General features: G+C 45.5%; 1 protein-coding gene across 1 annotated transcript in view; it reads left to right on the top strand.

Moving 5' to 3' along the window:
- RMDN3 (regulator of microtubule dynamics 3) overlaps window positions 1-27,940 on the top strand; it is a 231,806-nt gene that overhangs the window by 145,720 nt on the left and 58,146 nt on the right. Inside the window, exon 5 of the mRNA XM_086937422.1 lies at window positions 12,626-12,883. Within this exon, the coding sequence (XP_086793548.1) occupies window positions 12,626-12,883 (258 nt within the window). The remainder of the gene's footprint in view (window positions 1-12,625; window positions 12,884-27,940) is intronic.

Raw genomic sequence — 27,940 nt, 5'->3', positions numbered from 1 at the left:
TGGGTGAACTTCCAACTTGTAAACACCATCAGTAGTAGTGTGTGGTCTGACAAAGTACAGTCCAAGTATTAGACTGTTCCAACATCTGATATATATTTCCAGGTGCAATAATGTGAAGTCAATGTGTGAAAATGTATTGTGTGGAGGGGAGTAGCAGGAATAGCCTCCTTTCTCCATGTGTTTGGTGTGCCAGACCTCTGTCATCTAGTTTCTCCATAGATTCCTGCAACGCTATTTAAGACTTGCCTAGCTGCCGCGGAGAGATCAGTGACATGTTCAAGTATCTCCTTAATTTGCAGTTAAAATCACCCTTCCATAATATTCTACGTTTTAGCATATGTGGTCAGCAATGTCATAATTTCCTCCAAAAAAGTGAGTGTCAACGGTTAGGGGCATATGTAGTCAGTAAAACTAATGATACCTTTTTTTTTTTTAAAGTCTTTTTATTAAACCTAAACAGGCTTCAGTTCAATACCCATATACAAGTGGCATTTAAGGAGAGACTGCCGAGTCAAGTTCACAGTTCTTAAAATGTATCCCGTTGGCGATCCCCACCATGAGACACCCACACTCCCCCCACCGCAAATCCTACCATCGTGTCTCCCACATCAACACATATCAGTCCACAGGGCTTGCATCAAAGTTCTCTATATTCGGCCCATGCACTTTAGATCTTTTCCCCTTTACGAGGGCAACCCTGGCTCTGGTAGATAACTTGTTCCACCCCACAGCACCAGTCCAGGTCTCTTTTCCAGGCTGTAAATGTAGGGGCTGTCTCTGCTCCCCATGCTCGGGCAATGTTTCTCTTGGCTACCCCACCCGCAAGGCCAGCCAGGTCTTGGCCCACTGCGGCCACGTTGTTTCTCCAGTCACCCCCAGGATGACCCACCTTGGGTCACGCGGGACACTCTCCCACCACCTGTGCCATCACACGTGTTATACCAGTCCAGTACGATTGTATCTGTGGGCAAAACCAGAGCATATGGAAGAAGGACCCTACCTCACCACATCCCTGTACTCATTCCTCTGTCTCACAGGTGCCCATCTGAACGTACGCTATTCGGGATGCATAGGATCTATGGAGGATACCGTGCTCTTATGGCTATTTCTTGGGGTTTCTCCAATGCTTCAGCCCAGTCACCGTCCTCTAAGAGGACTACATCTGACTCCCAAGCCTCCCTCAGCAAGCCCAAACAGTCTGGGGTTTTGTTGATCAATTTCCGATAGTTCAGAGAGATGGCCTTATCAATAATAGGGTCCAAGATCAGGCGGTCCTCGAGTGGCAAGTATTCTGGTATCGGGGACCCCTCTTGCAGTTGACAATGAAGTGCATGACGCAGCTGTCGATAGCGCAGAAATTCCCCCTACCCATTTGGAACTGTCCCTGCAGTGTCGATGTCAAGCATTTTCCCATTCTTCCAGGCATCCCCCATCTATGTTTTTTTTTTTTACTCTTCCTTTCTTTTTTCTCCCCAGGAATGATCATATTACCATGCACTGTTAGTTGTTTCAAGTAAGCCGTTGGAGGAGGGGAAGACTCCTCCAGGTGCCACTCATCTTGCTCTTTTGTATTCCAGCTTTGCACCATTTTCTCAAGCCCTTCTTCAATTGAATTTTTATTTGGTTTCTGCTGCTACACTGCACCTCTGTGTCGTTGCAGGATTGGGCCCTTGCGGCTCCGCTGAGGGCACGCCCAACACTTTGTGTGCCAGCTGCCCTGTACCTAACTCATGGCCAGGGCCCAGCTCAATCTCTCTTTAGGCCCCTGTGAAATATCAGTAATAAAGGTCAAGTGAATGAATATGGCCTAGTGAGGCTAGTATCTTACCATGACAGGGTCACTCCCACTCTAGGACAAATGACTAGAGCAGGGTTTAAGAAGCACAGAGTATATTAGAGGGCGCTCTGCCTAAAGTGTAGAGGTGAAAATCTTGAGTGTGGTGCAACTGGCGAGTGGAAAAACCCCTTAACCACTCTTTTTTGTATGTCAGAGAAAGCTGACATGCAACAGTGTAAATCTAAGAAATGCCTATGCACACACCAGGAGTAAGACACACAGTAGTGAAAAAATCATATAAACATGCTTGTACACTGTCCGAGACAACATAAGTAATCAGAAGTAAAAAGCAATCGCTGTTATGATTTCCCAATATTTTAATGGTTCCACAACCAGCCGACACGTGTTTCGTCGCGTTGGTACAGTTCTCACGCGACTTCTCAGGGCTGGGAAAGATACAAAATATATACAGTAGAACATCTGACATGATATTTAATTTTACTGTATAAATGTGTGGCATCCATTCGTGTATTCCGTCCAAAACGTAAGTTTGCACCCGGTGCGACGACCGTCTGGTGTGTTACTGGGACCAGTAACCAAAGACCCAAATTAAAAACCCCATCTGTTCTTGCATGCACAGATGTGACAAAATGAACCATTCCTAGTGATCCGAGAGTATCATTATAAATACCCGCGCAAAGGTATATGCTCCGGTGTGGCGAGGTGCGTTAGCGTGCCCGGTAATTCATACAAGTGTTCATTCAGTATCAAAAGTGCCTAAATTGCACGTACTGTAAGTTGCAGAGGATAGAAAGTAGTAGCTAACAAACCTGCGACGTGTGTCTAGAAGATTGAAAGGTCTGGTTAGAAAGAAAAAGGATAAGAAGAAAAAAGACAAGGAGACAAGAGTCCGGGATGACAGTGATTAGGGATGTGCTAAAGAGAGGGGTAGGAAAGGTGGGGGAGCTGTTAGGGGAGTAGGGGGCGTAAGATGATGAGCATAGTTGCAAATTCTTACCAGGTTTATGGATTACCGTACTGACCGCATCAGCCATGGAAGAGGTCACTTCTCCCGATTCTGCCACCTGATTAAAGAGGCTCGTGAGTTGGGGTATGAGATCAGGAGCAAAAGTCTTGTAGAAGTGAGCCGTATAGACGTCTGGCCCCGGGGCTTTATGTAGTTTGAGAGCCTTGATGGAGTTACCCACCTCCTCCTGTGTTATTGGGGCTGTAAGTTGGTCATTGATGGCTTGAGATATGCGGGGGAATCGTAGGGCCCGTAAATAATTATCTTGTAGGGTGGAATCTTTGGGTTCCTCTGTATACAGTGACTTGTAAAAAGAGCCAAAGAGGTCAGCCGTTGCTTTGTCCCTGTGAAGCTGCTCACCCCTCTTCCTCCGGAGGCTTCCTATGTACTCTCGCTTCTCTCGAAGTTGTCGTGCTAGGTGCCTGCCTACTTTATTCCCCTGTGCAAAAGAGGTGTGGCATACTTTCAAGAGGGTGTACTCTCCCCTATTGGTATAGTTTGCCGTGAGCTTACCACGGAGAGCCACAAGTGGACGTAAAGTAACTCTGGAGGGGTTTTGTTTATGCGCAAGTTCTGCCCTTTCCAGCTCCTGCTCCAAGGCATCCCTCTCCCGTGTCCGTTGTTTATTAAGAGTGGAATTAAGTTCAATACATTTCCCCCGCAGGACAGCCTTGAAGACGTCCCAGTTAGTGCTTGGGGAGGTGTCCTCGAGTTTATTAGTTGTAAAAAATGCCGTTATTGCCTCTCTAAGTTCAGTTCGGCTTATTCTGTCCCAAGTGAGGGAAGTCGGGAAATACCACTTAGGGGATGTATTGGCTATCCCACCCCAATGTAAGCAAATTGCCAAAGAGCAGTGATCGGAAAGGGCAAGGGGAAAGATCCTAGCATCTTGCAGGGTACCCAACAATCTCTGACTGAGGAAAAATATAGCCAAAACGGGAATAGGTGTGGTGTACATGAGAATAAAATATGTAATCTCTAGATTGTGGGTTAGCTCGCCATGCATCCTGGAGATCCAAGTCCTTCATTCGCTGTTGTAAGGTCATAGTGAAGGAACCCGTGTGTTGCTGGTGAGTGCTGTTGATTTCTGGTTGCCATGTAAGATTGAAGTCACCCATTAGAATGATATGGCTTTCTGCGAAGCGATCTATTGTGTCAAGTATGTGCGTAATAAAGTGTACTTGGGCCGTGTTAGGTACATAGGTAGCAACGAAAGTACACCGGGTGCCCCGGAGGGATCCCTTTACCAAAATCATCCTGCTTTCTTTATCAGAGTGAACCCCTAGAGGTTGACATTTCATTGAACTGTAAAAGAGGATGGCCAACCCCACGTGTTTGGTAGAAGCGGATGATCTATAGATAAGGGGATATTGTTTGTGTTTGAGCCTCAGCTCGTCAGCCTGCTGAAGGTGTGTCTCTTGGAGGGCCTCTACGTCCAAGTGGTGATGTAGAAGGTACTTCAATGTTTTCTGCTTTTTTGCGGCGAGTTAAGGCCCCTAATGTTACATGAGGCAATCTTAATTGCCATCTTGTCAAAAGGAATCTACCCCCTTCCCTCTTGTGGTAGTTTCCCCCTGTCCCCCATATGTTTGAGGAGTTTGTTATTCCCTCGGATCTGCCTCCCTAGACCTGCAACTGTGCCTGACCTCTAATGTGGTCCTCGAGTCCCCACCGAATCCGCCCTCCTCCCACCCCCTTACAAAACAAAAACTAACATCCCCCAACAACCATATATGGTAGACAAAAGGTATTCTGTCGCCAGTGTGTAGTTCTTCGCTTCCGGACATGTTGGTATGGGACTCAGCCGGAATCCTCGTCCATGCCCATCCTGGTTGCTAGTTGAACCTGTAGAGCACGCCATAATTTGTAGTTGAGCTTATATAGCGCACAGCTACCCGCAGTGGGTGTCCCGGCGCTTGCTTAGGGAACCCGTCCTGATATTCCCCTGTGTGATAGCCCCAGCGGGTATCCACAAGGTGAAAGTCAGGCATCCCGCCGCGAGGGGCCATTGTGGAGATTAAGCAAGCTATTGCCCAGAGTCGCAGAGTGTGAACCCGTGAGTCGAGAAGGCACCGGAGCGAGAATTATCGAGTCCGTGGAATATTTAGCCCAAGACCCGCCGAGGCGGGGGATTGAACCCTGGTCCAGGACCGATCTCAGCTTCCGGGTCTGCCGCCTCTAACCCCTGAGCCACACTTCTCCAGGAGCGTGCATGTGGTGGTAGCATCGGTCTTCAAACAAGGCTTCCGCTAATGTCCCTCAGATGTTGCTAGACCTCAGGCCTGGAGAGCTCAGTCGCCATATGTGTTGTCCTGAAATACTGGAGTGGGGCTTGTGAAGTGTCGTGGGGTGGGAACCCCTCCCTGGGTACTTCGGGCTACTTTCCCAAGGATCCACAAGTCATTGAGTCACAGAAGCGGTTTCTAGCCTCCTATGGTGTACGCAATCTCTGAGCATCACCATTCCTGAGCCCCTGCACGTATCTTTCACATAACCACAGAAGAAGCTCTATAGCAAAACGCGTCAGGTGACGTGAAGGACTTCTTTTAATCAACCTACCTGGTGAACATTGCCCATTCCCAGAAGCGAGGCTGGTAACCTCCGCCGCTTTTCGTGTGCTACTCGCATAGGAACACCACGTATCTGAATGAAAATATATATATATATATATATATATATATATATATATATATATATATATATATTCACTGAAGAAACCATAGGTTTCATACCAGTTATAGTTACCTGGAAATTTTACTGACCTAAAACCATTGAAATTCCCACGTTATAGTTAGTTGGACTCACTATAACTTGCGCGTGCAATGCACTGCTGATGACGTCACATATTACATCACTCATGACATGGTCAGTGACATCACTCATGACATCACTGATGACACCATCCAGTGAATGTGTGTCTTTCTGAAATATAAATATGTTTTATATATGTATATGTAAAGGTCGATGGAAGAATAAATATTTAAATAGGTGTCTAAAAGGATGTTTTTTTAAAAAAAATTGATTGGTTAACTGGCTAATTAAGTGTATCCTAGTGAATACATATATTAGTGAGTAATGTTTAAATACTTAAATATATGTATCAGTGTTTCACTTTGTGTATAAGTGGGTGCATGGGTTGGTGAGTAGCTACATGTGTGTGTATATGGGTTATTAGATTTTTTTACTATCAGTATGAGTGTCTGTATGGTTTGGTGGGAGTATTACTTAGCACATAGATGCATCAACGAGTAGATGCATCAATGACTTGACTCGCTGTTTGTATGTGTTTTGAAGACAGCATATGTGCAGGACTGTATGGGTGGATGAGTGTGTATATATGTGTGTGTTAGTGAGTGAAAGCCTGCCTCACTAGTGTCTTTATGAGTAACTACATATGTTTTAATCCAGTATATGTGAGTATTGATGTATATAAGTGAGTATATGTGAGAGTGAGAGATTGTAAGAGTTCCTGTTTAAATATGTATGTGTTTCTATAAGTGATTGTTTAAGAGAGTAAGTATGTGTAAGTTTCCTTAGAAGCAAGGTGGTAGTTTGTGTATAGTTGTATATGCAAATAAATGGATGTTCAATAGTATATTTGCATGTGTTAGTATGTGTAAGTAACTTTTGGATGACTGTTGGTGTGTAACAGGATGTATAGGTGTATCACTACATATGATGAGTGAGTATATGTATGAGTGACTATATAGAACTGTTGGTGAATGAGTGGATGTGTATATAAATGCTGGAATTATAGATTTGGTTGTGGGTATCTGCATTGTTTTGAAAATTTTAGTTTGTATTTTTGAATGTGTTTCAAGGGTTACATTACAGTGAAAGGAGGTCTTTCACTCTGTCACAAGGATGGTATCATCAGTGATGTCATGAGTGATGTCACTGACCATGTCATGAGTGATGTAATATGTGACGTCATCAGCAGTGCATTGCACGCGCAAGTTATAGTGAGTCCAACTAACTATAACGTGGGAATTTCAATGGTTTTATGTCAGTAAAATTTCCAGGTAACTATAACTGGTATGAAACCTATGGTTTTTTCAGTGAATTTAATAGGTTTTTTAAAATGCTAATTCCTAACTATAACTGGTGTGAAACCTATGGTTTTTTCAGTGAATTTAATAGATTTTTTGAATGCTAATTCCTAACTATAAGTCTCACTTTATAAGTACATTGGTCTACATTGGGCTACATTTGGGCTACATTTGGGCTCTAACATATATATAGCCCAAGGTGGCCCAATATATTTTTTTTAAAGTTAATTTTCTTAAAAACCACTTGAGCATATATCTTGAGACATAGCAAAGACACATCGGGCTACCAGTCCCTTCAATTTTGCAATTTTTTATATATATATAATATATATATATATTTTTTTTGTTGCATCGGAGCGCTCCCGGTGCGCGCCCCGGGGAGCGCAACGGAAAGCGTACTATTATGAAGCGCCCCGGAGCGCGCCCCGAGGAGCGTCCCGTAAGCGCCATTTTCACGAACGAAAACATGATTGTGACGTATCGCGTAGCCGCGTCCGCGTGATACGCACGGCGTAAGCGCACCCGGAAGCACTCGAGCGAATACGATCGCGCAACGTAATCTTCCGACGTGCTTATGTGACGCGACCCGGGACGCGCCCCGAGGCGCGTAGCGTAGGCGCGTTGGGTCATTTGACCTGAAAATAACACTTTTCATTGGTTCATAACAGTTTTGGTTTCATAATGATGAAACCCCTGGTCATGTGACCTAAAATTAACACTTTTCATTGGTTTAGGATATTTTTTTTTCCAAATGATGAAAGCCCACACCTTTTTTTCCTTATTCTACCTTTTTGTTTTGAGAGAGGAAGACCTGTACTTATATATGTCGAAAATGGCTACATTAGCTGCAGCTGCTGGATCTTCTGGACCACCACCACAAGGTCCTCCACAACTTCACAGTGGTGGAGATCAAGAACAGGAGGAGGATGAGGACGAAGAGGAGAGTAGATTCGTCCGAGAGGACAACATAACCTACAAGCCAAAAGAGCACATCATATGGCAATTTTTTTCTTTCCCGAGTGACACAAAAAAAAGTAAATGCACCTAAAGCAACCTGCCTAATCTGTCATCAGGAGCTGTCAAGGGGGAATCCTAACAAGAAATACTCCTTTGGCAACCACACAATGATTAGGCATATGCTTAGAAAGCATCCCAATAACTATTCTAGGGCAGAGGTCAGGGAACTGGCCAAAAACCCTGTCCAATCTTCTGCCAGTACCTCCCAAACTACTGTTTCCACCCCATCAGGATCGGAAGTTAGGGAGACATGCTCCATCATACAAACCAACTTTTCAAATTTTAAAATGGTTTGTAAATTTTGTGGTCAAACAATTTGCTATGGTGAGCAATGCATCACACTTATTAATCGTGCTTGGGAAAACCACAAGTGCCAAAGGAAATATTAATTTGTTGCACTTTTTTTTTCTCCTGTTGAGCCCTTTTGAAATGCCTGTTTTTTGTTTCTCCCCTTAAAAAATACAAAAAAAAAACAAAAAATGTTCAGAAAAACAAAAAAAAGAAAAAAATGTTTTAAAACCCCCCCCAAAAAATAAAAAACAACAAAAAGAATTAAAAAAAAGTTATTTTCAGAACTACCTCCCATTTATATAAAATGACTTAAATTTAAAAACTCTGCCATTCTCTTTTCTCCCTGGTGCGCTCCCCGGTGCGCGTACCGGGCGCTCCTCCCGCGCAAATCGAAAAAAAATATCTTTTTTTTTTTGCCCCGCGGGGCCCTTTTATAGCCCCCACATGAAACCTAGGGGGTCAGGGGGGTCTACTCTGCCCCCTAATGGTCTTTTCCCCCTTTGTTTTGGCCACCTCTTGTGTCTCGATCATACCGAGACACAAGATGGCGGCCGCTCCGGACCGTTTGGAATGTTTACAGACACCCGAGAGCCAATCCGCTTTCCGTGCGCAAGTCGCGTAGCGCACCTGGAGCGCTTCCCGGAGCGCGTACCGGGGCGCGCTTACAGATATATATATTTTTTTTAACCTAAATTACTCAAAATCCACTGGAGCACATATCTTGAGACAAAGCAAAGGCACATCGGGCTACCAGTCCCTACAACTTTGCCAAGTTTGGTGGAAATCCATTCAGCCGTTCAAGCTAAAAGTGAGGTCGACCGCCCTATGGAAATTAACATGGGGAAAACGCGTTTTGGGACCCCCTTTTATCTCGTCCCCCGCTTGACGCATCCCCCCCCCCCAAACTTTCAGGGAAGGACCGGAGCTCGACGAGGCCATTTTGAGGAAATTTTCAGGCAGATTCGTCAACAGGCGCAAAAGTTATTCCAAATAGAATTTTGAGATTTAACATTGAAAAAAATCCTAACTATAACTACCTACTGGCAACCGCCAGTAGGAGATATATATATATATACTCGGTAGAAGGGGACAGTGTCCCTGAGCCCTAAAATGGGAACAGCAACATTTCTGTTGATGCTGTGACCAGCTAATCAGATTGCTTGGTACCCGGCACCAAAATGTCTGACCAGGGGAAAGAAAGCTCTTGGCCATTTAGATCACTGTCTTTTTAGTTTGCAGTACTGCTGGACCAACTGTACAGATATCAATACATTTTGAAGCTTAGTTTCTCAAAAATGGCTGAACAGATGTATACCAAATCACAAAAGGCATGCTTTGTGTAAAAAATCTAGCTTTATGCCAAATTTAGTTGAGCTGTTTTTTCTAGATTTTCTTCCTAAAAAGCTTGTGGGAATTTGCATTGGGAAACATGTTTTCTTTCCAAGAAGGAGCTGAGGTTGATGAACTTCTTCTTGGAAAGTTTTTTGTGTAGATTTGTCAAACTGCGACAAATTTATTGGCAAAAAAACACTCTTCTAATGGAACTATATATGGAATTAACCATAAATACAAAGTGGCGACTGCCATTGTGTTATATATACTTACATTTTTTAATGCTTTTGGATCCCTTGTACAAGCAGAATAGTTATGTGCTCATGACTTAAATGAGGATTCCCCGGTAGGAGAACTAGAATAACAGTAAGTTACTTTTCCTTTCTGTCATTGTGATCAGTAAAGCGACCCAGTCTGTTGACACTAGCAGGCTACATTTGGATGGTTTCGAATGCTATTGTATTTTTCTGCTGTCAGGTGGTTAGATGTGGAAATCCTGCAAATTTAATGTAATATTGGTGGTGCAGATTGTGGGGTCTGGATTGGTGTTCCTGGGACAAGCAGGGTTTACTGAGACAATTGGAGTCCATTTACTTCTGCTGTGCTGGAGCCATACCTGCTATTGGACTGCAAAAGGTGAGTACCAGGTACATTGTGGGTACTGCACTAGAGCAGTCAAGGCTTACTCGGGAAGGGGATGTTGGGTTAGAGACGCAAAACTCAACATACCGTAAATAAATCTAATAATAAATCAATGGCCAAGCATAGCTTTGTCTCATAAAAAGAAAATTAACTTTATTCTATTGACAATTAAGTACACAGTTTTCATAACACAGACAAAAGTATCAGGACGATTTATTCAGGTCATTCAGAAGTCTTTAGATAACACTACTGGAGCAATCTTGATAGTTTAGGTTATATCTGACTCTGTGTGACATGCGCCAATTGCACAGTATTTTCCTGCTCGTAATGGAATTGCTGCATGCACACTTTTAAAATTATAGTTCAGACGTTTTCCCCTTCAGCAGTCTCGGCCACTCCTATATTAGCCCACCCCAAGAGATTTTGATGTCTAAGGGCCCTTTGTGATGTTTAGTGGTTGTCAAGAAATTTGATGTTTCTAATTCAGTATTACCCTTCTTGTTGGTCTTGATGCTTTGGATTTGTGACTGTTCTGCTCATTCGGCTGTGATGCTCTCTAATGACCCTAGGCTGTGGCCCCCAGTACAAGGTGGCCAGCACTGGGGAGCCGAGTACATGGGCAGCTTCAGCGATGGTGGGGAATCTTGAGGCCATGATCCTCTTCTGCCTTGGGGGACAGCTGCTGTAGATGTTTTTGTGTGGCCTCCTGGGAGGTCATACAGGCGCAAAAGCTTCCTACCCAAAACAGAACTGTAGAACCCACTCAAGTCGAGTCCAAATTTTGTAACACTTGATGGAGCTCTGTGAATGTCTGATGGGGGACTAGGGCTGATTCCTAGTGCCTGCTACAAGAATTATACCTGGGTTGTAAACGGCATGTAATTGAGCAGATCGCAACTGGTGGTTAAAGTGGCAATTCTTAGCAACAAAGCCACAGTTCACATGACTGTCCAAGGCCCCTGGTACTGGATGCGTGTGTCCGTGGGGATGGAGCGGGCCTCTGTCTGGCCTCTTTTGAGCAGTGGTCTCTATTTTTGCCCAGTCATTAAAAGGTAGCCCTGGGGATGACCGATAGAAACAGCCAGTAGTTGCACTAGCATTGAGAAGACCAGGGTCTGTAATGGATCGCCACTGCACCAGGCACATCTGTTTCCAACGTCTTACTCTGTGCTCGCACTAATATTTACTAATATTTCTCCTGGAAACTGGTCTGTTGGGCTTCTTCTATGTTGTGCCTCACTAGGATTTCTCCTGGCAACTGGTCTCTAATACCCCTTCTCCTGAGTGATAATTATTTCCTTTAAGCTTGCCCAAACTGTACTTCAGATCAGTTGCTGAACTGGAGAATTGGCTGTCAAAGATACCAGTCCTGAAACTCTAATGCTCTCCAGCACGTGGTGTGCAACCTGCATACTGGTCGCAGAGATAATCTAGAACACTTAGGAATTCTACCCCATACATGTACCTGCTCGTAGACTAAAATGCCCATTCCCAAGGTCTGGTAAATTTTGGGTTGTGCCTGATTTCTGGAGTGTCTGTTCACTCTAGCTGCTCAGCTATTTCTTAGTTCTGCAGATTTGACAGGAAGTGGGTTGTAGCAGTGTACCCTTTTGAGACATTACTACAAATGTAGCTGGGTCTTCGCACCTAGCTATTCCACAAAAGCCACCACCGTATACCTTTGGGTAAGAATGTAGGAGGAAGGGGACAGAGCCTGTCTCTCCTCTTCATAAAAGAGTATCTTCCTCATTTCCTTCAGGGAATCATAGTCCATTTCGAAAGACCCAAGAATGTCCTGGGACTTTCCTACAAGTTATTCTCAATTCCCTTTCAGATGGATTCTCTCCATTCTTCATCTTGGGAACTATTCATATCAATATTGTCTCTCTGCGGCCAAACATAGGGGACACACTCCATGCTCACTCTTACTCATAAACATATATGCCTCACCCATATCTGATGTAAATGGAGTTAAGGAACTAATGGACCTTTTAAAACGGGAATTGCAAGTAATCTCCTCTCTTTCTTAAGGTGACTAGTGAAAGGTCGCTACTTTGTTTTGAAACATTTGTTGCCATCATTGCCACTTCTTCTTAGCCCCTTTGAGCTGACTTATCAATTCCAGAAAAAAGAGGGGACAACTTGGTGTGTCACTCCATACCATAAAGGCATTCTGTTGGTCTCAGTTTCCTACAGCCCTCAACACACACTTCTCGTTTTCAGGCAGTCTGAGGCAAAAAAATTAAAATACACCGAAACTTGCTACTATGAGCATCCTGGGCAGGAGCCCATGCTCCACGGAACCATACAAGGAACATTCTTGTCCCAGTAAGGATTAAATAACCTCTTTCCTTCTCCATCCATTTACCTTTTGTATTCTTAAAGTTTCTTTAATGGCTTTTGATTTTCTGACATCCGCATATCTGCATGTTGTTACTTCTTTTTAATTATGGTAATTCATCACAACACCCCAATATGTTTTTCTTTAAGATACACCACAGCAAATCCTGAATCTGATTATGACCGCGAAAGTGGCAGAGAAAGTGACGAAGATGATGCAAGCTGTGAAACAGTTAAAACTGTACGCAGGGATTCCATGGACCTTGTAAATGAGGAAGAAGCAACCCTGACCTTTGACTCGCTAGAGGAGGAGGAGGAGGATCTTGTTCTTCTGCACCACATGGTTAAAGAAAAGGGTGATGGCGAAGCTGCAGATGGGTCCGACGGAAGCCAGCAAAATCTCGACCAGTAAGAAATGCATTCCAACATTTGTAATTTTACTGATCCCACTGCAGCTGCTTTAGGATGGCTCATGTTAATAACTGTTTGAGAACCAAGGCTGGGAAATGTATCCACCGCTTTTTAAAATAAAGTATTTCTGTATAAACATGCACATTGGCAACTCTTCCACGTGACCTTTTCCCTACACTCACATATGGCCGGGATGCCTATCACCCCCTCCCAACACAATCCCCAAGGATGGGAAGACGGACGCAGTTCTGAACTTTTGGAAGGCGGGAGGGAGTTACCCTCCCGGCCGTATTTATTAAAAATATGAAACAAAATTAAAACATTAAAATAACAGTTTCATATCATGTACAATTTTTCATTTATACATTTCACTGCAGTCACGTTTTATTGGCTAACCTTAACAAATCTCTAATACAAAGGTTCTCCTAGCCAAGTCTAAACATCCTGCAAATGCATACTTTCTAAATAAAAATTGTACATCCTAACATTACGGGCCAACGGCAAGGTCGTAACCGGTGTCAGATCCCTACTACCAGAACTCCCCCCTCACGGTGTGAGGGGCGGGCGCACAGAGGACTGTACCTCTGTGCCAACTTCCAATTTCCCTTGTCTTAGCGGGGGCCCCTTATTTAACTCGACGCCATCTTAATGGTCGTCCGAGGACTCGTGTGAGGTGTCTAGAAGGTAGCGTGGACCCCCCTCCCACCCCACACTGTTCACCACATCTGCCGTCGCGGATATCCTGGCCCCGGGAAATTCCTAGGAGGGGCATCGAGCCGCCTCCTCCCCTGGGAGGGGCCTATGACCGCCTTCCCATCGGCGACCCCATACTTAGTGGGTGCCGCCTCCCCGTGTGAGGGGCCAATGGCCGCCTCCCCCCGGGCGCTCCCATCCATAATGGGTGGCGCCCCCTCTAGGGATCTTGAAATTACTGCTCACAGATCATGACCTTACCGCCCGACCAAAATAAATACGACGTTTTTGAACCTAATGAAGAGAGCGATAAAGCGGTTAAAATGAACATTGTACTATTCATCCACTTATCTACACATGCCACACATTTAATTAGACTGTGATACTCCTCTCAACTGGATGAGAAAAATTGTTATGAAGCAAATCACTTTATTGCAGTTCAAACATTGACATCTTTATTACACACTAAAACCCTGGAAAAAAGATACAATCAAAGCAAATCAACTTCATTGCATTACTAACATTGCCATAAGGGGCTGGTGGGTGGGTCAAAATTGCTACTTGTTCCGTCTAGGGCTCACGTGCAACGAGAGGGTGCAGCTTCCAAGCACAGGAACAAGAGGATGCTTCTTTGGATTGTTGCTCCTTTTATTCCTCTTCGGGAGGGCGTGTACCCTCCTCTGGTACGCCTACGGGGCGTGACCAACGGTGTAGGTGTCTAGGACAACCCTTCTTGGGGGGGAAAAGGCGCGCCCCGGCTACGCCGCTTCGGGCATACCAGCCGAGACACGCCCCCCGCCCAAAATGGTTTCCCGGGGGGATCCGGGCACCCTACCATACGTTCGGGGGGACCGAGTGGTCGTCCCTTTCCATATGGCCGGGATGCCTATCACCCCCTCCCAACACAATCCCCAAGGATGGGAAGACGGACGCAGTGCTGAACTTTTGGAAGGCGGACCCCCCTCCCACCCCACACTGTTCACCACATCCGCCGTCGCGGATATCCTGGCCCCGGGAAATTCCTAGGAGGGGCATCGAGCCGCCTCTTCCCCTGGGAGGGGCCTATGACCGCCTTCCCTTCGGCGACCCCATACTTAGTGGGTGCCGCCTCCCCGTGTGAGGGGCCAATGGCCGCCTCCCCCCGGGCGCTCCCATCCATAATGGGTGGCGCCCCCTCTAGGGATCTTGAAATTACTGCTCACCGATCATGACCTTACCGCCACAGGCCGGATAGTTGACCAGCTATCCGGACCCCCCACACTCCTACTAAAGGTCATGACTATACAAACCCCTTAACCATGCTATGAAGTCTCCTATGAGTAAGACATTCCCCTCCCGGGACAAATGAACCCCATCTTCGAGATACATGTTATCCCCCCGGATACATCCATGCGGAATACTGTGCAACTGTCCAGAACGAAACAATCTACCCAGCTTGTTATTGACTTTCCGTACTGAATGATTCAAAGCTGACACAGAGAGGGCCCCCCGCCACACCTTTCTTGGAATCATGTGTGACCATGCTATCGTGCACCCCGGAATCCTCTTTGCCAACCAGCTAACAGTGGATAGAACCCGCTCGAGGAGTACTCGCCGACCGAGCGCCACCAAGTCATTGCCCCCCAGATGCACTATGATTATAGACGGCGGTGACCTTGTCCGCCCTAACAGTTCCTCGACAAAACACTGAAACCGGTCAATACAGAGCCCGCCCCTTCCATGGAAGGTCACCCTGTACCCGTATTCCCCAGCTGCGTGAATCATGTCACCTGCTTTGAATACGTCCGCGGCACGCCTCACGTATGAGTGGCCCACGACCCACACCACTCTTTCCTCAGCCGGTGATCTTTGACCGCTGGTTCCCAGGTGTCGGGTTGACTGCACAGTCCGTCCCGCCTCGCAAGCTCGCGAAACTGTAAACCAAACAAAAGACAAGAAGCGTGAGTGCATGACATTAGCTTCACAACATGTGCAACCGCACATACCTTTTATAACAGTTCGAGGACCATCGTCCCAATTGTTTCACCATTTCCACACTTTGACCCCTGGCTGTAGCTTCTGTAGCAGCCCCTATCCTGAAGGAATGGGTCCCAAAATCGCTCGGGTCCAAGCCCGCTGCAGCGATTGCCAAAGTTAACACCCGCTGAAACTGAAACCTTGTCAGTGGGGTGGCGTCGGTGTGTCTCAGCAAGCTTCCCCCCCATGCTACCGCCCTTTGCGCCAGGTATTCCTCAACGCACTGCACCGGGCACATGGGGAACCCTCGCATGCGCTGGACCACAATACTGTCCCCCATCGCACCCTGGTCGGTTTTAGACCTGGCTATTGTGATTACCATTGAATCACCCTTGATCTGAACGTGTTCCCGACATAGACCTCCCCCCACATCCTTTTTATTTCTTGCCACCAGCTCGCTCACCCGCATAGCCCCATGGAATGCTAATGCGAAAGCGGCCCGGAACAGCACTGCTTCGGACTGGGAGGAACATGTCGCGGGGAGCACTGACATCAACAGGGACAATCTTTCTAACCCAATCGGGCGCCTCTCGTCTACTCTATGACCCTCGAGGCGTTGCCACCCTCGTAGGGCCTTCTTAACCAAAAAGGACGATGTAGGGTCCTTGATGCCATAAGCCTGCGCCATGAATGCAATGGCGGCCCGGTGCCTATTGGCCGTCGCTGCTGATCGGCCTGCCTTGTGGAGTGCTACTAAAAACTTCAGTACATACTCCTCCTGTCCCCACTTATCCCCTCCTGCTGGACCCAAAAATGCACAATAGGAACGAAACGCTCCTTCGTACGCCTTCCATGTCCTGGGGGCTAAGCTGGCTCCCACGAGGTCCTGTAATCCGGGGCACCGAGTGACCAGAGAGCTTCGGGAAATGGTGCCGCCACTAGATCCGCAGAAGGTAGATAACCCCTGAAGGCCTGCATGTGGGAACGAGAGAGTGCATCAGCCGCCTGGTTCAGTACACCCGGCACATGCCTTGCCCTAAACTGAACGTTCAGTCTCATGCACAGTAGTACAATTTCCTTTAACAATCTCAGAATCAACTTGCAGCGTGCTGCCTGGTTATTTATGCATTCAACCACGGTCATGTTATCGGACCAAAATACCACTGAGCGATCACGGAAATCGTCCGGCCATGCCTTCAGGGCCACCAAAATGGGGAACAATTCAAGAAACCCAATGTTACCTGTTAGCCCACTGGTGTGCCACCACGTCGGCCATGTCTGCGCCGACCATCGATTACCAAAGATGGCGCCAAACCCCATGCTCCCTGCCGAGTCGGTCCACAAACCCAGCTCGTCCGAGGATGCTGGTGGTTTGCTCCATACCACGTCGACCGTTGAAATCCGCCAGAAATGCCAACCATATGCGCATATCCTGGCGAACCTCTGCAGACAGTCTTGTGCGGTGGTGTCCTTCTTTGAGACCGACCATGGCTTGTGCAATAGAGCGGGAAAAGGGGCGGGCCATTGGTATCACTCTGAGGGCAAAGTTAAGCTGGCCCACCGCTTGCTGCAACTGATGGAGAGTTACCTTCTCTTTGCTAATGCACAATTCTAGCGAGGCCCTAAATTTCATAACTTTGTCCCTGGGCAAACGGAAGCATCCCTCCACTGAATCGAGCTCAATTCCAAGAAACTCAAGTGAAGTAGATGGCCCCACAGTTTTCCCCGGTGCCAATGGCACGCCGAATCGTTTCATGAGATTGCAAAATTCCAGTAAAGCCTGTGCACATTCCGTGTCCCCGGCTGGCCCCAAGAACAAAAAATCATCTAGGTAGTGCATCACCTGCGTATAGCCCGTAGCTCTGGTGAACGCCCATTGCAGAAAACAGCTGAATTTCTCAAAATAAGCACACGAGATGGAGCAACCCATTGGCATACATCTATCCATGTAATAGCGTCCCTGAAACACAAAACCTAACAGACGCTGATCCTGAGGGTGTACCGGGAGCAACCGGAATGCTGACTCAATATCCGATTTAGCCATCAGCGCTCCGGGCCCCAGGCGATTCAACATGGCGACGGCCTCATCAAAGGATGCGTACCGCACCGAACAGACTCCTGGATCAATCGCATCGTTTACCGAAAGACCCCTAGGAGCCGACAAGTTATGAATTAACCTAAACTCACCTGGGTCCTTCTTGGGGACTACGCCCAACGGTGAACAAATGAAATTAGGAACTGGCGGGTGCCTATATGGGCCGGCGACCCGGCCCCGGGCAACTTCCTTCGCAATCTTGCTTTCTACCACCATCGGGTGCTGCTGAACGGACAGTTGATTTCTGCACAGTGAGTCCCCCCGAAAATCCCCCGCCGGGATGTGGAAACCATACGAGAAGCCGTCCCGTAACACCCCAGCGGAGACATGATCAGGGTATTCGTTTAGCCAGGGGATCATTGCCATGATATCTACGGGGGTAGGTAGTGGTACCCCTTGGCCGATATTAGACCTGTTTGGTACCTCCTCTACCCCCGGTATCCCCATTCTTGGCTCTGCACGAACTCTCCGGGTGTGAAGAATGTCCGCAACCTGCACACTCGTGCCTGAACTTACATGTCCCATGTGGCCTCGTGCACTTGCCTCTGTTAAAATTCCAGCAAACCCCTTTTCTACCCCCATTCCCACCACTCCGGGGTTGGTGATCACCTGCGGGGTTTGTTCGAAAGGGCGCCGCCGATTGATGGCGGGAAGGCGCCGACCCATACTCGCCAAGCGAGGACGACTTCGTTGTGCCCGGCAAGAGCTGCTTCTGCCAAGAGACAGTCCCACGTCAGAGACGAATCGTGCTCCTTGGCCTTACGAAACTTACTATCATAACCCCTCCATTGATCGCCCTCATATGTTTCATAGAAATCCATTATACGTGTCTGATAACAGGCTAATTCAGTCATAATCTCTGGCTTACGTTCACCCATAATGGCAGTAAACATCCTGAAGGCCTTGGCCCAATTAGAGATCGTCTCATCCACCCTGAAGCCCGCCATTTTTGCGCGCCACACACTCGGATGCAACAACTCCTTCTGAGCCTTAACATACTCAATCTCGTGATGGTCAGTCAGGAGCGAAAACATATTTACATATTTATCAGCCCAAATCATCTCTTTCGTGGCCAGAGGAATATGCTGAAATACTTTCTCCCTTCTTGAGGGCAAAGACCCCCCATTCGCCATTGGCAATGGCTGCTTACCAGACTCCATAGCTGGTCCTGCTGATTTTCCACCGCCAGCCGCTGGTTCTTCCGAGGGAATCTGTGAGGGGACAAGAGGGACATTCGCCTTCGCAGCATCTCGCGATTGCCGCAACTGCTTCATTAGCAACCTAGCCTCTTTGGCCGTGTCTCCGGGCGCCGCTGCACCCTCGGTATTCTTTCCAAGCCATGCAGCCAACTGGGCGGCCAACTCAGGAGGCATTTCCTCCTCGCTGGTGGGCGTAACTACAACCGGAATCGGTTGGCCTGCATCCGGGATCGATACCGGGGCCTCGACTGGACTAACTGGGCTTACCGGGGGTGACTCGGGAACTGGGGACTCCCCCCCTGCCGCCCTATTTCTGGCCCTTTTACCTCTCCCTGCGGGGACTACTCCCGGCAATGCTGGTCCGATGACCTTCTTCGGTCTGCCCGTATTATTCATTGCCGCCATCTGCTTTTTCATGTTCGCCATGTCTTTCACCAGCATGTGGAGCATCTGCTCCATCCCTGCCTTCTTTCCGACCTTCTTGCCAGGCATCGTTGGCAGATACTCGACCCTTGCTGCTTAGCTGCTCGACGAGATCCTGGATCCGGAGGTCCGAAGACGCTGGGAGAGAAGGCTCCCGGAAGAGAAACACAAAATTACAAGTTCTCAAAATTGCTCCTTGCTCCTTGTTCCGTCTAGGGCTCACGTGCAACGAGAGGGTGCAGCTTCCAAGCAAAGGAACAAGAGGATGCTTCTTTGGATTGTTGCTCCTTTTATTCCTCTTCGGGAGGGCGTGTACCCTCCTCTGGTACGCCTACGGGGCGTGACCAACGGTGTAGGTGTCTAGGACAACCCTTCTTGGGCGGGAAAAGGCGCGCCCCGGCTACGCCGCTTCGGGCATACCAGCCGAGACACGCCCCCCGCCCAAAATGGTTTCCCGGGGGGGATCCGGGCACCCTACCATACGTTCAGGGGGACCGAGTGGTCGCCCCTTTCCATTATCCGCTTTGCGCCTCTATCGGGTTTTGCTTTTAACTTGCCTTCGGGGATGGAGCTTGAAAACACTGACACTAGTTAGAATTTAAAGGGACAGTTTTAAGCAGCTGAAAGAGGAAAGTCCTGAAATATTGCTGAATCCAGGTGTAATGGTCATGTTTTAAGAAAATGGGCATAATGGTTACATTCTACATATTAGCAGCCTAAATAGTGATTTGTTAATGTTTCTTTTAACCAAGACACATCAAAATGCATTTTCCACAATGATAAGTAAACGTCTGATAAACATGTAAGATATGTAGATTCACCAACATTGTATTTTACTTTATATTCATAAACTATAGAATATCTTTGCCTAGGTTACGGGTCGCGAAATACATTTTAAATACCGTTTTATTTAAAAAAATCAACTCTTCCCATTTTTCTTTTTTGTTTAATAAAAGCCAATTAGACTGAAATATGATCATTATGAAATATGCTTGAAGGATGGGTTGCATTAAGATTTTATTTTATTTTGTAAAACGCGAAAAATGCTCAAGGGCTTCTTGATGATAACAGCAAGGATAAAACTACTGGAAGGGACATAAACCAAAAGAATTTATAAAGGCAGATAAAAGAGCCATGTTTCTAGATGGTTTCTAAAAATCCACCGGTTAGTTGGCATCTTAGATGCATAGACATTTGATTCCAAATCAAAGAAGTGCCATGAACAAAACTTCAGCTACCCCAAGAAGTTTTATTGATTCTTGGTACCAACAGCCTTTTAGAAGTGACTGGCCAGAGGCAACTTCTGGGGAATACCACAAAATGTTTACTTCAGGTATTCTGGCCCTGTACAGTGGAGAGCTTTATGTGAAAAATGGAGCTCTTTAAAAGCCACTCTTTTTTTCATGGGGAGCCAACGTAGGTCCCTTAGTGGCTGATTCGAATTTTTAACAATATATTTAAAAAAAAAATTTTTAACACCTTTATTAACATTGTTCAAATCATACACACCTTCCCGCCTACAACCCACGTGGGCCGGCAATGCGACAATGTTGGATACAGTAGACCGAAAAACTTTTGGGGTTTGTATAACACCTTCAGATATGCTAGAGAGGAGGTAGCAGACACGCGGGGAGACGGACGGGGGGATACACAATGATAGCCTTCATTATAGGGCACTCAACCCCCCCCCCCTCCCCCGGGATCTAAGTTGTGGGAGAGATGATGACACCTGAGGGGGCTGGTAAGATGGCCGGGTGGAGTACTGATACCCAGCTGTCACAAGGCAGGGGGTGAGTGGGGGACTCTGAGCTATGCAGGGGGGATGGGAGCGGGCTTCACCTACATTTTTAAGAAGACTAACTGTTGTAAACTACATCCTTTGGAATTTCTTTGAGGCCTGGCTGCATGCCCAAATATAGGGTATTGTAGTAGTCTAATTTCAACAAAACTAAAGAGACAACAACTGTTGTCTAAAGAGATGTAGGGCAAGATTTTTTCAATATCTTTACGAGGTAAAAACAACTCTCATGCAGTTGTTAAAACGGAAGACTACCTCCTCTACGTTACTGGAAATTGACACTACTATTTGTGTCATCCTTGTAGGACATTGTAGTAAATACAAAGTAGATGATCAGTTTAGCAAGTGGAACCACATAAATGTTGAATAATGGGGAGAAGCCAATCATTTGATGTCGGCAAGAGATAATTTGGGGTGAAAGTGAAGGAAATAGTAAGTTCTTACCAGATCCAGCATTGGGTTAATAGGAACAGTAGCCAGAATAGAACTCCAAAACATCTATAAATCAGAGCTTACGAGGTAAAAAAAATGTTAATAACACAACTATAACAATACAGACCAGACCACCGATGGAGAGCTTTAAAGTGAATGTACATTGCACAGTGAGAAGAGCTTGGTAATTGAATTTGGTTCCTTCCAGGGAAGCCTTTACTATTTTGCAAGTATACTGTGTGTTCTCATATAAGGATGCATAGAGTCTAGGATTGAAATAAAAAACGTTTTTTTTCTGGCTTTAAGTGAGATGCCATCAGAGATTTTGAAATATAATAAGGCACTATTGTTTGGAACGTCTCAACTTTGCGGAAACAACAATGAAAAGCTCTTTAAAGCACAAAGCCTAAAATATGTTGATATTTCGGAAAGGGTGAGCAAAACCAGCATTGCTGTCTTAGGTCAGCCAATCCATGTCGCCACAAGCATTGGCATGGCCAGTAGGTCACTGGAATGAAGCCTGTTGGCATTGCCAATGCGTTATTAGTGTTAACAACCATAAATGTATGTGTATCAACCGCTGACCTATTTAAATAGGTTGGTAAATTAAAGCAAAGAGCTTCCGAAGAAGGCCGCCTATTATTAGTACACATCAGTAACTCCTATTCTTGAATAAGTTGTTTTTTATTTTAGCGAAACCTGTTCAAAAATGGCTAACGAGCATCTTTGAATGGGGTTTGGTTAAAAGTAAAAGCCAGTCTGCTATTCCTCCTGCTTATACGTGAAGATGCTCTTAGGGGCAAAAAAGTGCTGAGTATGCAGAGGAAAAAGGGGGAGGAAGTGCCGGGGGTAGAGGAAGTGGGGCATCATGAGAGCGAAGGAGAAGTAATAGTCCCTTCTAGCCACTGACATTTGGTGTCGAAAGAGGAAGGATGCATACAATATCCATTCAAAACAGTGAGACCAAAATGCTTCTGGATGGGACAGATCAGATCCAAAAATAGAGAGCAAATCTGTTGAATCAGGAGCTGGAAAGTGAGAAGGTCAAACAAGCCATCCAGTCATAGGCAAGCCTGTCCCAAGAATACGATTTCTATTAGACACAGTAGGTCTTGCAAACAGACAATTAAAGCTGTCCATTGCCGAGATGTAAAAAGTAAATAGTTTTGAAGACTTTGCAACTTATGAGCTAAAGCATGTTCAAATAGGTTCAGGGAGGAGCTACATCCCTATATGGAGGATGAAAAAGTAATGAAAAACTAATCCATAAAAATAACTCTCGCAGTAATGTTCTTTAGTGAAAATGTGTCATTTTGGTTTACTTAGGCCTTCTCCAAGTGCAGAATGATAACACTTGCAAGAATATTAAAATGCTGTTACCTACTATGCAAGTGGTGGAGAACTATATTATTTAACAAGATTTAAAATCCTCTCCAAAGCCCCTTTGCAGAATTTAAGCCCAAGTCATAATGGGGATAGGCACTGCAAATCTTGATTTTATACTGTCAAGCAATGCAATAATAAAATTGCCCCAAACTAAGATGGATATATTTATGTTGGAAATGGCAGTGATGGGGATGTTCTCATGGGACAGAATTTGGTTAAGGGAAATCATAACATTTCAGAATGCATACCTCAACACACTGATCCACATGACATATATGGGACAATATAGGGAAGAAAGAGAACCACACCTCCTCAATACACACAATCCACCCTAATCCCAATTGAATGCTGGTTTTTCAGAATAGCCCATTTGTCGGTTTGAGAAATGGTGTTGCAGATGTCTCTCAGGTCTGCTGAAAAAAGGTAATGCAAAATTGGTTGTTTTGTGCAGTTTTGAAATTCTGGCTTGATGGATCTGAACGTTTACACTATGACCAGGTTTGCATACCATGATAAGAGAACCTGAAACTAGAGAGAAAATCAATTTTTAAAAACCTTTTTGTCACATTATCTAGACTAGGGATCATCTCTAAAATATATTCGATAATGATAAAAATCTAGATCTCACCGACTGGTATAACACAGGTTCTGGTGGGAGCACAACCTAAAGGATGAAATTACAAACACAGAAGGGTAAACCATATAGAATGATATACGTAAGGTAACCATCTGCACAGACAAGTTCAGTGTAAACTAATATATAGCTGGTATTGTACACCTGATGTATTTCGCTATATTTCTGCCGCTGTCACAGCCCTGGACAGCACACTTTAATATTTGGTGGCATTGCCCAGCAGTGGCTACTTCATTGAAATATGTGTTGATACATTTAAAGAAATAATAGGTTCTCTCCTATGGGAAGACCCCAATTTTACTTTGTTTGAGGCTGCTGGGCTGTCTGGGATTAGATACCCAGACTAAAAACTCTTCAGACAGAGCTTGATGCAGCAAAACTTTCAACCCCCAGAAACCACACCTAAAGAGACCTCAAGACCCGGCAGAAAACCGATTGGCGAAACGCAATCCAACCCCTCTATGGAAGAACCAGCAGAGGACCATAAAGGCTCCAGACAAAAGGGTGGGTCACAGCCAAGCCCAGCAATGTAAGGTGAAGCACCTCCGTTAACCAAATGTCTGCAAGGTAGGCATCAACAATCGAAAGAGCCCAGATGGAACCAGAAGATGCAATAGGGGTGCCACAAGAAGGAGCCCTGAATGAGAAGCTGCTAATAAGCAAATTGAGCCAGTTGACAACAGAAGTAAACCAGCCTATTCCAAAGAGACCCCGAGGCAGAGATGCCCCTATGACAGAACTGCACAAAGAAAAACACACGGTCACAGAATCTCAAATGGAGCCTCCATGGACTTTACATGTCAGTGTATGGGAAAACTCCTGCAGAGAGAAGTCTTCTAAAGAGATGGAGAAACTACCATTGACTTAGTGGAAACAAAAATGTCCGACCAAGAGCGACCAAACTTAATCAGTAAGCAGGGAAAGCTCCATACCATTCAAAGCACAGTCATTGTCATGAAACATCAGGCCACAATAGAGATACCCACTTACAGGCAAACCAAAGAGGTACAACACAATATCCCGCCCATAGTGCACCAACTGTGGGGAAGGAAGGCCTCACACATGAACCGAGCCCCCACGCCAGCCCAGGAACTGAGCCCCCACTCCAGCCCACAGGTAGAACTGGACTGATTGATCAAAGGCCCAGGGATTGACTTCTTGCAGTAGAGTACACAGCACAAAACACTATTACCATCGTTTGTCTAAACAACATACACCACTATTGACAGGACATCAAGCCAAAACCCACATAACACACAGCAAAGGATACCCAGACGTGGACGTAAAGATGTGTCCAATGAGGGGAAAACTCCATAACCAGTACAAAGAACCCCGCCAAATGTCACGATTGAATAGAACGCAGACCAGACCGCAGCATTGGTGCATCTGAGGGTAGAAGGGATGACCATAAATGAACACCTGTATGAAAGACCCAAATGGGACAGAGCACAGAAATGCCTAGTGCAAGGACAGATGAATAAGCCTGCGCAACTGATGCAGAACCTCAAAAACTCAAGCCAGCCCACAGCCAGTGCTGCCACTAACCATGGCCTCTCCAACCAAAAGAAGAACCAATAAGCAAGTGCACCTCCTAAGGTCAAAAATCAGGCTAAAAATGGGCGCTCTGGAAAACATAAATTCAAGAAGGAAGGAACAGTGAAGCAAGGCAGACCCGGAATCAATAGGCAACAAGGCACACACTGTACGACAAAGAAGGCCCAAAGGCTCAGACTGCCATAGTTAAGGGACAAACTGTGCGAGCACTCATAAACCACTTCCACCCTCTGCCCTACAAAGTCAGAGGACAAGAATTCCTGGTATCCAGTCAATCAAACACCATCAGTATATTTAAGAAGGCAGACCAGGAGCATGAACTCCTGGATGGTGAGGAAAGGTGAAAGCGTGACTACAGGGGAGGGGAAAGCAGCAGTGAAGAGCACCTGTCAGCATACAGCAGCAGACAGCCAGGCAACACACAACCACTGCAGAAGCAAATGGGGAGGTGCACCCACCTGAACCACGGCCGGGGGGGTGTTAGTGTGTGTGTGTGTGTGTTAGTGTGTGTTAGTTAGCTAACCAAAAGCCAGAGGAGTTAAAGAATGGATGTAGGGCAGAAGTAATGTGCTGCTACTGCAAGGAATGGAAGAACTCCACCTAGCAACCAGAATTCGTCAGGATGCTGCCATAGTGCACATGCTTACAACAGGTCCGCAAGGAGCACAGATATCACTTGAGGAGGATACTACTATCGCTAGCTGAGCACACACTCCATACAATGGGATTCCACATGTTCCACAGAGCCTGTCCTGTCTCTACAGCACACAAGATGGAACAGTTGGAGGAGGCTTCTGTGGAATATCGTCCTGCCACAGTGTGCCTGGAAGCAAGAAAAGAAAAGACAAACCTCAAAAAGCTGCTAAGCCTGTAAAACCGGAAAAAATAAAATTATGGCTTGAAGTGAAACTCACCACAGGTCCTTCAACAAGCATGGTGTACGTAGATTAGGGAAGCATGTCTCCAAATGGAGAAAGGTAAAACAAACTTTCATGGACGTTTATGGGTAGATTGGTGGAAGGAGCCAAAGACCGTTATAAAGTAATGGCTATTTCCAAGTTTTAGAAGAATGTAATTCTGAAATGTACACATTGTAGGTTAGGTTGAGGACATTAGTATTGTCCGACCCACCTGTGAAAGCTCGCAGTTAGGAATGATGAGGAGAACTAAAGAAAGTGGTAATGGCCTCTCTTTCTTTAGTAGTCCGCATCCTCCTTTCTTATACTATAGAGTGCTCTAAGTTTACATCAAAAGTTTGCTACACACAACGTGTTCGACTCAACTCTAGTAGTCTTGAAGTATATATTTTAATTTGATCTTGAACAAATGCTTAAAAAGCAAAATCAGTTGGTTCCAAGTACCCTTGAATCGTCATAGTGGTCTCTTTGACCCCTCGCTAAGGTCTGTATTTATCACATTACTACCTGAAACATTGTGAATAATTAGTATTTTTTGTCATCCCATTTTAAAAAAAATGGTGAAATGTCCTATGTTAGGGCAGAGCTTAGACCCAGCTTCTTGTGATACTTTCTTTACTAGTCTAGATCCAGTTTTGTGATTCTTGTACCTTCGTTATGCATCTGTCATTCGTTTTAGAGTTCATGCAACTGTTTAGTTTATGTACTGATCTATTGATATTATAATCCTACTACTCCTGCAGTGTAATTGTAAGCGTACCTCTTGGCAAGATATGATTTCAACAAAATCTAATTTCTACTAGTGGTCTTACCCCCTGTTATACTGCTTTGTCCCAACTTGCAGTGAACATCGAGGTATACTACATAATTTGTATATTGAACAATTTGCACTACATACCAAATGGAGCAGATGCAAGCATTACATGGTCTTCTCAACAACATCTTGATTTGAATGTACCATATCTCTGTATGTATAAAACAATACAAAAGGCAATACATCATGTACAGTGCATTTTATTACTGCACTTGTTTATGTAACGCTTACTTTTGAATTAGAACATTACAGACTTGCTCTAGCTCAGCTTTGCTGACTTCTTAATTTTAGTGGTTGTGTTCAACTGGACCTTCAACCCCATCATCTTGTTCAATATCCTGTTGTAAAGCTTGTAATACTGCATCTGCAAATTGTGCAGCTTCCTCCAACTTGACAGTTATTTTACTCCAAGCGTAGGTCAGCGAGACACATCCTGATATCCACCAATAATACAGATATTTTGAAGACAAAACTGAATTTTAGAACTAGGAAAATCAAAATTATGTGTTTAAACCCATTACGGGTTTACAGGTACCTAATGACCAAATCTGCCACGGATAGGTACAGTTTTAATGATAGTAGTAGATGTGTGGTCATGGAGGAAAAAGTAGCGGGGTAGTAAGCAGTGCAAAAAAAAGATTTTCTCACATATGTTCACTCACAAAGCACTGCTGAAGCAAGCTCACTTCCGACGGTGAGTGTTTTTCATCTCTCCACTTATAATTTTCCAGAAAAAAAATACCACATACCTGGGTTGAAATGCAATGTGAATTTGGAACGGCTGTCATTGCAGTGGAGACAAACCCGGGAGAATTAACTAAAATGTTTGTATGTAGAATGCTTGATCAATTTAGAAACCAAAGTGAAGCTAGCAAATTAGAAGTAGCCTTGTGTCTAGAACAATAGTTATCCATTATTGGATCTTTCATAATTTTACATGCTTGAACCATCTCAGTTATTGAGCTGGGAGTCCCATGGTCGTCCTAGAGAGCACTGTTGTCAGACATAGCCTGGAAAGCTCAAAACATAGCTACATTAGTCGTCTATTCACATTATTAAAAAAGACCAAAACATAAACCAGTCAGGTGAAGGCACATCAAAAACCACTTCCCCAGAGGCCACCATCCTCAGATCTCTACTACAGGTTGTGTGT

The sequence above is a fragment of the Lissotriton vulgaris genome, chromosome 9 (genome assembly GCF_964263255.1).
Source record: "Lissotriton vulgaris chromosome 9, aLisVul1.2, whole genome shotgun sequence".
Classification (NCBI taxonomy): domain Eukaryota; kingdom Metazoa; phylum Chordata; class Amphibia; order Caudata; family Salamandridae; genus Lissotriton; species Lissotriton vulgaris.
Note: the sequence above shows the minus strand (reverse complement) of the source record. Positions and strands in the feature narration are given on the sequence as shown.